Source organism: Procambarus clarkii, chromosome 83 (assembly GCF_040958095.1).
Source record: "Procambarus clarkii isolate CNS0578487 chromosome 83, FALCON_Pclarkii_2.0, whole genome shotgun sequence".
Taxonomy (NCBI): Eukaryota; Metazoa; Arthropoda; class Malacostraca; order Decapoda; family Cambaridae; genus Procambarus; species Procambarus clarkii.
In genome coordinates, this window is record NC_091232.1 from 14,001,559 (window position 1) to 14,015,426 (window position 13,868).

At 45.5% G+C, this 13,868-nt stretch overlaps 1 protein-coding gene across 1 annotated transcript in view; it reads left to right on the plus strand.

Annotated features, from left to right (window-relative positions):
* Positions 1–7,768: 7,768 nt before the first annotated feature.
* The window catches only part of LOC138358398 (uncharacterized), a 163,328-nt gene continuing 157,228 nt past the window's right edge, over positions 7,769–13,868 (plus strand). The window contains exons 1-2 of the mRNA XM_069316239.1: positions 7,769–7,831; positions 10,843–11,079. Of these exons, the coding sequence (XP_069172340.1) occupies positions 10,919–11,079 (161 nt within the window). The 5' untranslated portion in view covers positions 7,769–7,831; positions 10,843–10,918. The remainder of the gene's footprint in view (positions 7,832–10,842; positions 11,080–13,868) is intronic.

Genomic DNA, 13,868 nt, shown 5'->3' on the forward strand with positions numbered 1-13,868 from the left:
GTAGGAGGTTCCTGTCCACACCACGCCAGCTCAGAAAAAGATGGAATCTCTCTCCTTCATCCCCCCAGCTGGCTGCTGCCGGCAGACTGCTCAACTAATCGTACCGCAGCCCTATACCAAGTTTACTCAGGTTTACTTTACCAATGATTAGAAAGTATTAGTAAGCATAGTTGGTGCCTAAGTTATTATTTAATAATCAACCCCCAGCTCAATCTTTAAATGCTCTTTGAGAAACAAGAATAGTCTTACGTCTGGCAGGGAAGATACAAACAAAGACGCATCGAGTTGCGATTTCCTACTCTAACATAGCTTATTTAGTTAAATTTTGATCTCTGGTTTCCACTGAAGAACCCAGGGTCGTAACAGTAATGCAGATAGGGGTAGGAAGCAGGAGACCAGATATAAGGTATCATTTGGGTGATGAAATACTTCAAGAGTCAGAGAGAAAGACCTGGGGGGTTGATATCACGCCAGACCTGTCCCCTGAAGCTCATATCAAGAGGATAACATCAGCAGTATATGCCAGGTTGGCTAACATAAGAACGGCCTTTAGAAACTTGTGTAAGGAATCTTTCAGAACATTATATACCACATATGTCAGACCAATCCTGGAGTATGCGGCTCCAGCATGGAGTCCACATCTAGTCAAGCATAAGACTAAACTGGAAAAGGTTCAAAGGTTTGCCACCAGACTAGTACCCGAGCTGAGAGGTATGAGGTACGAGGAGAGACTACAGGAATTAAACCTCACTTCGTTGGAAGACAGAAGAGTTAGGGGGGACATGATCACCACATTCAAGATTCTCAAGGGAATCGACAGGGTTGATAAAGACAGGCTATTTAACATAAGGGGCACACGCACTAGGGGACACAGGTGGAAACTGAGTGCCCAAATGAGCCACAGAGATATTAGAAAGAACTTTTTTAGTGTCAGAGTGGTTGACAAATAGAATGCATTAGGAAGTGATGTGGTGGAGGCTGACTCCATACTCAGTTTCAAGTGTAGATATGATAGAGCCCAATAGGCTCAGGAACCTGTACACCTGTTGATTGAATTAATAACTATCTACGGGCTCACCATAGCCCGTGTTACTTGGAACTTTTTGTTCCAAGTAGCGAATCTTTAACAACAACATGTTGATTGATGGTTGAGAGGCAGGACCAAAGAGCCAGAGCTCAACCCCCACAAGCACAACTAGGTGAGTACTAGTAACTATTGCCACACACACTACCACCATCACACTAGTAACTAATGCCACACACACTACCACCATCACACTAGTAACTATTGCCACACACACTACCACCATCTCACTAGTAACTATTGCCACACACACTACCACCATCACACTAGTAACTAAGGCCACACACACTACCACCATCACACTAGTAACTAATGCCACACACACTACCACCATCACACTAGTAACTATTGCCACACACACTACCACCATCACACAAGTAACTAATGCCACACACACTACCACCATCTCACTAGTAACTATTGCCACACTCTACCACCATCACACTAGTAACTAAGGCCACACACACTACCACCATCACACTAGTAACTAAGGCCACACACTCTACCACCATCACACTAGTAACTAAGGCCACACACTCTACCACCATCACACTAGTAACTAATGCCACACACACTACCACCATCACACTAGTAACTAAGGCCACACACACTACCACCATCACACTAGTAACTAAGGCCACACACACTACCACCATCACACTAGTAACTAAGGCCACACACTACCACCATCACACTAGTAACTAAGGCCACACACACTACCACCATCACACTAGTAACTAATGCCACACACACTACCACCATCACACTAATGCCACACACACTACCACCATCACACTAATGCCACACACACTACCACCATCACACTAATGCCACACACACTACCACCATCACACTAATGCCACACACACTACCACCATCACACTAATGCCACACACACTACCACCATCACACTAATGCCACACACACTACCACCATCACACTAGTAACTAAGGCCACACACTCTACCACCATCACAGAGGAATGAACTACGAGGAAAGGCTAAAGGAGCTGAACCTCACATCCCTGGAAAACAGAAGAGTAAGCGGAGACATGATAACCACCTACAAAATTCTCAGGGGTATTGACAAGGTGGACAAAGACAAACTCTTCAGCACGGGTGGGACACGAACAAGGGGACACAGGTGGAAACTTAGTACCCAGATGAGCCACAAAGACGTAAGAAAGAATTTTTTCAGTGTCAGAGTAGTTAATAAATGGAATGCACTAGGAAGTGATGTGGTGGAGGCTGACTTCATACACAGTTTCAAATGTAGATATGATAGAGCCCAGTAGGCTCAGGAATCTGTACACCAGTTGATTGACAGTTGAGAGGCGGGACCAAAGAGCCAAAGCTCAACCCCCGCAAGCACAATTAGGTGAGTACTAGTAACTAATTTGTTTGTTGTTAAAGATTCGCTACCTGGAACAAAGTTCCAAGTAGCACGGGCTATGGTGAGCCCGTAGTAGTAACTAAGGCCACACACACTACCACAATTACATAAACCCTCATCAATCACTAATGTAATGTTATTTAGAACAAAATCTTTGGGATAATCTAACTTAAGTGAAGACATCGTTTGAGTTATTAAGGTAATTTAATTTACGTGAGTAGGAGCCAGTTCTAATGAATACTGATGGGAGTAAAAATAGGCTGGTCTTTAGCACCCCAAGTTCGATAATTAGCTGTCCGATGGTTGAACATTTTTAGTTTTGTTTTTAATTTAATTTGGTCATTATACTTAAATTTTATTAATAAGTTTACCCGAATTGGATGGGCACAAACTTCATTATACTTTATTCATAAAGTACTTATTACAATTTTATGAATAAAGTTTGGTGCGAAACCAGGATTTTACGATTGGCCCGATATTGTGATTTCTCTATGAACCATCGACACACACACACACACACACACACACACACACACACACACACACACACACACACACACACACACACACACACACACACCTCCAGCCCACATTTAACCCCCTCACCTTGTGACCCCCTAACACCTTCCCCCATCTCCCTCTTCCCCTCTTCTACCCCAAAACCCCCACCTACCCCCGATTTCCCCCTAACTAATACACCCTCTCTTCCACTCCCAGCACCCATGCTCCATTCTCATCTCAGCCCTCTGCCCTCGGTATCCCTCTCCCCCCAACCTCTCAACCTCTATCTGACTCTCAGTCTCACTCTATTTCTCAACCCCCCTATGCTATTCAGACCCCTAACTTTCAGACCCATTATGCCCTTCCTACCCCCCTAGATGCCCAGACCCCATTCGCCTACCAGGCACTCCCAGGCACCCCCCTAGCACCCCTCCACTCACCCCCACTTGCCCCCCAGACACCCACCAGTTCCCCCCAGACCCCTGGTGAAAGGGGGAACTCTGACACCCGAGTTTCCAAGAAGAGTCTCAAGGTTTGGTACACCAATCCTGATGGGGTAGCCAATAAAGCAGAAGAGATAAAAGAAAGAGTTAGTGAGGCAGACCCAGACATAGTGGCAATAGTGGAAACTAAAATAAATGGCATGATCTCGGATGCAATCTTTCCAGAGGGGTACCAGGTGATAAGAAAAGAAAGGACACAGAGACAGGGAGGAGGAGTGGCACTACTAATAAAGCGGAAATGGAAGTTTGAAGAGCTGGAAAATCCGGGTACCAATGAAAGCACGAGCTTCATACATGGAACTCTGACAGTGGATGGGAAGAAGATTGTAATCTTGATACTCTACAATCCACCACCAAACAGTAGAAGGCCCAGGCAGGAGTACGAGGACAGCAACAAGACATGTATAGATGAACTGCAGAGGGCAGCAACTTTAGCGCATGGAATGAGAGCGAAGCTGCTGGTCATGGGGGACCTAAATCACGGAGAGATAGATTGGGAAACGAGGAATCCCCATGGCGGGGAGGAGACCTGGGGAGCGAAGCTGGTAGACGTTATTGACAGGAATTTCCTAACACAGCATGTGAAAGAAGATACTAGGGAAAGAGGAGGGGATACGCCCAGCCTATTAGATCTCATTTTCACCCAGAATGTAGAAGACATCGAGCAGTTGGAACATGAAATACCACTAGGAGCTAGTGACCATTGTGTCCTAGTCTTTGACTACATGATGGAGCTTAAAATTGTGACCAAAGGACAAGAGGTCCGGGAAAGGAGACTTGATTACAGAAAAGGGGACTACAGAAGGATAAGGGACTACCTGGGAGAAGTGCAGTGGGAGGAAGAACTTAGAGGAAAAACAGTGCAAGGTATGATGAACCAAGTCATATTGAAATGCAAGGAGGCTGAAGAGAGATTTATTCCAACAATAAAGGAAAAAAGCAGGAGGGAATATAATAACCCATGGTTTAATAGACAGTGTCAGGAAGCAAAGGCGAGAAGCAGGAGGGAGTGGAGGAAGTACAGAAGACAAAGGACAGAGGACAACAGGATTAGATGTAACAGAGCTAGGAATGATTACATTAACATAAGACGAGTGTCGGAAAGAAATTATGAGAATGATATTGCAGTCAAAGCGAAAAAGCAACCTAAATTACTACATAGCCATATAAGAAGGAAGATGTCGGTAAATGACCAAGTGACAAGACTGAGGAAAACAGAAGGGGCATATACAGAAAGCGACAAGGAAATCTGCGAGGTACTGAATGCAAAATTCCATGGAGTGTTCACAACCGAGCCTGAGCAGCTCCCATTGTTAGAAGAGATTGCCCAAGATGAAAGACTATCAGATATAGAGGTGACAGCAGAGGATGTAATGAAACAGTTGACAACACTGGATGCAAATAAAGCTGTTGGACCAGACAAAGTATCACAGTGGATACTTAAAGAGGCAGCGCAGGCTCTCAGCGTGCCTCTGGCAATGATCTTTAATGAGCCACTTATGTCGGGAGAATTGCCCAGTTGCTGGAAGGAGGCAAATGTCGTACCGATTTTCAAAAAAGGTGATAGGGAGGAGGCACTTAACTACAGACCCGTATCACTGACAAGCATCCCCTGCAAAATACTTGAAAGAATAATTAGGCTAAGACTTGTTGAGCACCTGGAGAGCATTGGGTTTGTAAACAAGCACCAACATGGGTTCTGGACAGGGAAATTATGCCTAACAAACCTTTTAGAATTCTATGATAAAGTAACAAGGATAAGGCAGGACAGAGAAGGCTGGGCAGACTGCATATTTCTTGACTGCCAAAAGGCCTTTGATACAGTACCGCACATGAGACTGCTATACAAACTTGAGAGGCAGGCAGGAGTAAGCGGAAAGGCCCTAGTATGGGTGAAGAACTACCTAACAGGAAGAAGCCAGAGGGTAATGGTAAGGGGCGAGAAGTCGGACTGGCGAACAGTAACAAGTGGAGTACCTCAAGGATCGGTGCTGGGACCAATCCTCTTTCTAATTTACGTAAATGACATGTTTACAGGAGTGGAATCATACATGTCAATGTTTGCGGATGACGCAAAATTAATGAGAAGAGTTGTGACAGACGAGGATTGTAGGATCCTCCAAGAGGACTTAAACAGGCTGCAGAGATCGTCAGGGAAATGGCTACTGGAGTTTAACACCAGTAAATGTAAAGTTATGGAAATGGGATCAGGTGACAGGAGACCAAAGGGACAGTACACAATGAAGGGGAACAGCCTACCTGTAACGATTCGAGAAAGAGACCTGGGAGTGGATGTGACACCTAATCTAACTCCTGAGGCGCATATAAATAGGATAACGACAGCAGCGTACTCTACACTGGCGAAAATTAGAACTTCATTCAGAAACCTAAATGAGGAGGCTTTTAGGGCGCTTTACACTGCCTACGTGAGACCCGTCTTAGAGTATGCCGCGCCATCATGGAGCCCCCACCTGAAGAAACACATAAAGAAACTGGAGAAGGTTCAGAGGTTTGCGACGAGGCTTGTCCCAGAGTTACGAGGGATGGGATATGAAGAGCGGCTGAAGGAACTGAACCTTACGACACTGGAGAAAAGAAGGGAGAGAGGAGATATGATAGGGACATATAAAATACTCAGGGGAATTGACAAAGTGGAAATAGATGAAATGTTCACACGTAATAATAACAGAACGAGGGGACATGGGTGGAAACTGGAAACTCAGATGAGTCACAGAGATGTTAGGAAGTTTTCTTTTAGCGTGAGAGTAGTGGAAAAATGGAATGCACTTGGGGAACAGGTTGTGGAAGCAAATACTATTCATACTTTTAAAACTAGGTATGATAGGGAAATGGGACAGGAGTCATTGCTGTAAACAACCGATAGCTGGAAAGGCGGGATCCAAGAGTCAATGCTCGATCCTGCAGCACAAATAGGTGAGTACAAATAGGTGAGTACACACACACACACACACATATACACACACACACACACACAGGGGGCCTCGTAGCCTGGTGGAGGGGGCCTCGTAGCCTGGTGGATAGCGCGCAGGAGTCGTAATTCTGCGGCGCGGGTTCGATTCCCGCACGAGGCAGAAACAAATGGGTAAAGTTTCTTTCACCCTTAATGCCCCTGTTACCTAGCAGTAAATAGGTACCTGGGAGTTAGTCAGCTGTCACTGGCTGCTTCCTGGTGTGTGTGTGTGTGGTGTGGAAAAAAAAAAAAAAAAGTAGTTAGTAAACAGTTGATTGACAGTTGAGAGGCGGGCCGAAAGAGCAAAGCTCAACCCCCGTAAAAACACAACTAGTAAACACACACACACACACACACACACACACCACACACACACAAATGCAAATGCACGCATATACGGGTAAGTGATCACTGTGCTGCTAATTACTTCACAAAGAAACCATTCCTAACTTTCCTTTGACAATTAGATCTCCAAGAACTGTTTGCGTGACTTCGAACTCAAGTTTCAAGACGGTTCGCGTCAGGAAGGTAAACATAACTATTGGTAAGTAAACTTTTCTGTGTAGAACACATCACAAAATATTAAAACCCATCTAAACAAGAAGCTTTGGAGCTCCATCTCACCTTCATAACAGTTTAGATCCGCCTGAGCCTTCAGTGCAAGACGGGAAATTTTGCAATAATTGTTGAGACAAGTTTGAGCTAAATTAATGCAAGATCTAATCAAACAGACACAAGTTCGAGCAAACTGAAGCTGTTGTCCAGTAATACCGAGAGCAATATTGAGGTGTTCAAGGCGACAACATGCCCAACAAGTTTGCCCGATGTGTAATCTTGCTGAATAAAAGTTAAACTATACATTTTTTCCTCCAAAGTTTATGAATAAACTGCTACCGGAATGACTTTCAATTGGACCAAAGAGTTCCATGCAAAATTAAGTATTGAAAGACGCTGTTGCTGAAGGTAACTGCTATTGGACCAGACTTATTTTAGAAAAGACTACTCATAAGTCCATATTATGCGTGACAAGTGGGTACTGTTGTCCAAAGGCTGCTGTCGTCAGACTGCATTTATCAGGCTTCTGTTACTGTTAAAGCAAAATTTCTGTTGTGCAAAACAAATATTATTTGGGTCTATTCATGTGTCAGACGTCAGTTGAATTATGTGTCGGTCAACTGTTGGATCGGCTCGTCGATATATATAGTTAACAATGAGTATAAATATATACAAAATGATTTGTTTTCCGTTCATAGATTAAAATGTAGGAATTTCATTTGGCCATGAATTTTGATTCAATCATTCTCTAATGATTGAATCGAAAAGAATCGAATCGAATTGAAAGAAAAGCGTCAGGATAAAGAAGCAGTTGATTACGAAGGAAGTAAGAAACTTAACAACTTTTGTATAACTTTTCTAACTGGCTGCTAAGAAGACAGAAAAACATTATGTTCATGAGTTTTTATTCATTCTTTGGTGAAAATTTAAAAAAAATTCTGATATTACTGCTAGTTCCCTTCCTCTTTTAATTTGTATATTAATGTGAAATAACTGGTGTCCAATAATTTTCTGTTCTCGTAAGTTTCCAATTGTCTACATTCATCTACAATCTGGATTAATTAAAATTCCATAATGCCCATTGAATCTTTGCACACAAGTGCATTCAAATCATTAATTTGATTTTTAATACTGCTTTTGTTATTGTATTTTCTGTGAGGAAAATTGTCAGCTCCCTGGAGCTATCACACTGAATAAGTGCCATACTACTAGGTGTCATCAGTTGCAGAGTTCTGTTGGCCTTCTGTGGACTATGAGAAAAAAGTCCACTACGGGCTCACCATAGCCCGTGCTACTTGGAACTTCCCTCTCCCCCATCACTAGTCTGCCCCCCCCCTACCTGCCTGGGTCAGCCAGGTCGTGCAGAGTCTAGTTCTATACTGATGTCCGGGCCTGGTAGTCACTTTGCTCTGGCTCTGGTATCCCGTTTTCTTTGGTGTTTTTGCTTTTGAGGCGGTGTGTTCCTATAGGGATGTGTGCGTGAGCCAGGAGTTTAGTGTACTGGAACTGCATGTGCTCAGGGTTTCCTTCCCTGTGCGCTCTGTAAGTACTAGCCTTGCATGGTGAAGGTTATCTTTCCCTGGGGGCATTCAGTCAACACTCCTTTCAGGGGGGCTTCCTCACTTGTGGTGGTCCTCGCCCTTAAGGTAAACCTTTAATCTGTGTTATTAAATAAATTAAATATATTAAAACCTTTAATAAGTAAATCTGTGTCTTTGTTTTTCCTTGGTTTGGGAGTGTTTTGGTTGGTGGGGAGCATTGTGGTCTGTGTGACCAGTTATGGTTGGTGGGATGCATTGTGGTCTGTGTGACCAGTTATGGTTGGTGGGGTGCATTGTGGTCTGTGTGACCAGTTATTTTGTTAAAACAAGCTGTGCCGAAGCTTCTCCCAGGCTACTCATACTCCGGCTGGGGGGGGGGGGGTATTTTCATACTCATGCATGGTATTTTTTATGCAGGAGTGGGATATTTCATACCAGTACATTTTTAGACTTGGGTTCGACTCCCTCTCAATTTTGCTTTCGGGGTTCCTTTGGGTTTGCCTGGGGGTAGGCTTCTTTCTGGAGGTTTCTGTCCTCATGTCTTCCCCTTTGGAGGAGCATGAGCTTCTGTTGTGTGGCCCAGTTTTTTCCTTGGCTTTGGCCCTGGCCTGTTTTGAGTTCAGGTCCTTCTTATCCTATTTGGTACAGTCCAAGGTTTTTCGGTCGTTCTGGCTAGCTGACACCCCATTGTTTTTCTCACTTTTCTTGGCGCGGCTTTGCCGATCCCTGCATGCTGGAGTGGCGTGGAATTGGGAAAGTGTTCTAGGTTTTAAAGGGTCTCGACTTTGAGCCCCTTGATGCCTATCTTTGGCTCCGCCCTTTCTCACAAAAGTTAGTGAGCTGCAGCTTCATGTTATTTCCCTCGCTGTTGGCATTGTTTGTGATGGATTACCTTCGGGCCTGTCGGCACTTGGGTTCTGTCGTAGGCTTGCTGAGCCTCCTTGAGCTCCTTCCAGATTGGCTCTCAGAGAATGTCCGGGTGCTCTGTTCTGGCCAGGAAGAGAGCTATGCACATGAGTTGGTCGAGGTAGGCCATAGGTGGAGTCTGAGGCCGGGTTGCATGTGCCACCTGGGGTGACCTCATCTGCAATGGGTCGACGTCGTACTTGCTCTGCTCGTAATGCCTCAGGATTTGCACCGGCACTTTTGCAGTTTGTCCCACTTCTTTTCTGGCAAAGAATGAGATGGCTGCTTTCCGGAGGGGCCTTGGGTTGTTGATGCTTGGTTGGTCAGGCTGTGGGTGCATCATGTGTTGTCTGGTTGCGGCTCTCCACCGTCATTTGCGCGCCACGGCTTCTGTGTCGGGTTACTCGCTTTGGGTTGATCCGGTCTCCCTCCTTCCCTTTTCCAGGGTTCGGGTCTCCCAGGTCGTCTGTAGGGTTATTCGGTCTAGCCAGCCTACGATCTATCCCCGTGGCCACGTCATTCGTAAGTTTGCTGCTTATTGCTGCCGTCTTCGATAACATGTCTTGGGCCGAGATTCGGGTGCGGAGTTTTTGGCGGTCGGACAGGGTCCTGGCAGCGCGCTACTTGGTCAATGATCCGAGGCCTGTGTTGCTTTGGGTCGATGGTTGCAGCCAGTTGTCTCGACTTTGCTTTGAGGGGTGAGTGCCAACTGCCTCTGGGGTAAGTCCCTCATGTTTTTGTCGTTTGGTAAGTAGCTCTGAGGAGCTTTGGGGAGCCGGAGGGGCTCCCCCCAGAAAACCAGTGTTGAATGTAATGCAATGCCATTTTCTGGGCGAGACCCAGAGGCTCCCCGGCATCCCTCCCTCCCTCCCTCTGGTCGGCAGTTTTTTGCATGTTTTGACATCCAGCCTCAGAACTGAAGGGTGGATAGCCGGCGTAGGGAGTCTGAGGCTCTCACCAGCTGTGCAGAAAGCGGCACGGCGACGTGTGACGTCATGCTCGTTTCTTTTATGGGGAGTTCTATCCACTTGTTCGGCCTGTGGTATCAATAATTTCACCAGAATAGGGGTTTGTTTTGGCATGCTTACCTTTCTGGGTGCCTGACCTGGTCGATGGCAGACATAGAATGCTTCCAACCACACGAGGGTTTCTATAGGCCATTGCTCCCCATGCCTGGCCCCCTCTCTGAGGGGGCCAGGTTCTGCCTCGTGATCCCCGGTAGGCCCACAGAACTCCATACACATGACTGATGCCAAAGGCTGACATTAGCATATCAGCCTAGTAAGCTCCGGGGAGCCTCCAGGTCTCACCCAGAAAATGGCGTTTCATTACATTCAACTCTGGGTTTTTATTGCATATAACATATAAATTGTGTCCATTTTTTTTACAGTGTCAGCTGAGAGTAGTCTTCGTCGTTCCCAAGCAACTGAATTGATGGACTGGCTAAAAACTGTGTTGGCTGGACGATGTTGGGGAGTGAAGACTACTTCTCGTCTGGAGTCGCATCCATGTGTCATCACTGTGGAAGAGATGGGTGCAGCAAGACACTTCGTACACACTCAATTTACACAGTACCCGAAGAGACCAGATACTCACTTTTGCAGCCTCAGTTGGAAATTAATCCAAGGTATGAATTTTTGTTTTGGCCTGTAATAGAGAGGGAACATAGACTTCCTTGACCCTCAGCTCTCTCTCTCTGACTTGGTTCTCTCTCATTCCTGTTAATCCACTCCATATTTCCTGTATTACAAGTGATGTGGAAAGCATGGGGGATTTTTTATTATATTGCAGATTGGTGACTGATAGGGGCTAGTGCGTGATGCTTTCCTACTAATCCAGACCCACTCAAATGCACCTGCTTTATTTAGATCAACAACACTGCTGATCTATGATTCATCCAGCGTCTAATGTCACTTAGTGGAGAGATTTAGCAAGAGGTCAGCAGCAGATCAACTTTTTCTAAATACCATGTTGGCGATCACGGCAAACAATGATGGTCAAAAAAAATTAATTTACGCAAACTGGCCGCACACTGAATGACAGACTTAAATAACACAAGAGAAGCGTTAAGTCTGCAGACACTAACAATGCTCTCTTCTGCCATGTGAGGGATTCTAATCATCCCATTGATTGGTCTTCCTACAAAATAATCTTTCCTGCCTCTACACAGACGCTGTCTTGTAGAATTGGCTCTGATACACAATGTACCCAACATGAACTTGAGTCCTGGCTTTGTTGCTGTGGACTCTTCCCTTTCACAGTATATACTCAAATGCTCTAAACTTTCTAACAAACGTGACTTAACATAAGCTTACCCCTTCCATTTATCTTTCTTTCTCTTTCCTTTTCTTTCTCTCTTCTCACCTTTTTCTGTTCATTGTCTTCTCCTACGCTCCTTTGCTATCCTCTTCTTATTCTTACTATCTCCTTCTCTTTCGGTGGTTATAATAGGAGCTGCCTCGTATGGGCCAATAGGCCTTCTGCAGTTCTCATTATTACTACTATCCCCTACACCTTACTTTCCTCCTCAGCTCTCTCTTGCCTATTTATTGCCTGTCTCTACCTCCTCTTCACAATCGACTTGAGAATGGTCCAGGACGGACCGAAACGTCGTCATCCCTTCAACTTCTAGTGTGTGGTCTGGTCAACATACTTCAGCCACCTTTATTGTGACTCATCGCCTGCATCTGACACTGTCACTACAGTGTGTTGAATGTATTTAAACGTTGCAACAATGAATAATGAGAGCAATCATTATATGGATGGCGTAATAACAGGGAAGCATTAGCGCCTCTGGTGGTCAGATGCTTAACTGTATTAGAGGTTGACAGTTTAGATATTATGGTGAAGTAAGGGTGAGTGGCGCGTCTGGGAGTCCCGCTTCTTAACGTGTGGCTCATTTGTCGACCAGCCGCCGCCAGGCAAGGGTCATGTTGATTACCAGTGAAAAAAAATAAATGTGTTACAGATATCATTACTCAATCATAATATAGAAAGAATTGTTCGGGGTGTGTACTTCATGTTGTTATTCGTTATTATTTTGTATATTTTATGTATTTAGACAAAATATAGAGGTGATTGTCAGGTGGCAGCCATAGGTGTACCCGCTAGTTAAGTCATTAGGGGCGCTTGTGGTGGCCTTAATAGCCATGCCAGTAGTTAGCCAGCAATCTTAAGGTTATCTTGAGATGATTTCGGGGCTTAGCGTCCCCGCGGCCCGGTCCTCGACCAGGCCTTCTTTTTCTTACACATCCCCAGGAAGCAGCCCATAGCAGCTGTCTAACTCCCAGGTACTTATTTACTGATAGGTAAACAGGGTCATCAGGGTGAAAGAAAGTGCCCATTTGTTTCAGCCTCCACCGGGGATCGAACCCGGAACCTCAGGATTACGAATCCGAAGCGCTGTCCACTCGGCTGTCAGGCCCCTTAAAACAACCCAAAGAGAAATCTTCGACATATTTTCATGAAAATCTGAATGAAACGAGAAATTTTGGCCACAGATTGTGTGAAGATGGTGGGGGTGGGGGGGAATTGAGGGGGTGCAGGTTAGTACGATGAGCATGATTCAGAATGATGGAAGGAGAAGGGTTCCTATGATGAATTGACCTAAGGGCCACCATCTACAGTGGCCTCGACGGGGACAGGACAGCGGCACCTTGTCAAAGGTCAGCCTTCCTACTCCCTCCACCCTTATTTTATTGAGGATTTGTCTTGTGTATATTGTGAACAAGAGGAATGACTCGGCATTTACGACTTGAGTGGTTAAGCGGGTTCATGGGTTAATAATCCTATGGGGAAACAACACATCTATTTTCTGTGTTACATTGTGGCTTGTTGAGCTTGAAGCTGTTGTCCAGCCTGTCTGTGTCAAATATGACATTTTAGAGAAGTGGTCTGTATTAATGACCTCCAACTTGGTCAGTATTACCCCCTCCCCATCCGGCCCGTTGGCGTCGTGAGGGGGCTTGGTGGACGGCTGCCGGAGTGGGATGCTCCGTTGGGCAGTCCTCTGTCCTTTTCTGGCCTTGCACTCCTGCTGCTGTCTTCTCCAATTGTGCCGGATCGCTTTTCCTTTTCCTTCTGTTTCGTTTTTCTCCCCCCTCTTCTCCTATCTGCTTGTCGTTTCCTGCCGACCTTTTGCTTGTTTTGGATTCTTTCTTTGGACTTCTTTTATTTTGACGCCCGGGTGCTTGAGGAGGCATACTCTTTCACCTGTAGAACTGTAGTACCCAACGTCTCGAGCGAGGGGAACCTTTTATTGTCAATCCCCCTTTCGTCGCTGAACCCGATCTCGACGGACTGACGGTTCTTAAGGTGGCGTTTGTGGGGCGTATACTCACGACGCACCCCTAGGGGGCCCCGGCATGATCGGCGATAGCTTCCTGTTGGGTGTCCTGCCTCTAATTGTGGCTCCAT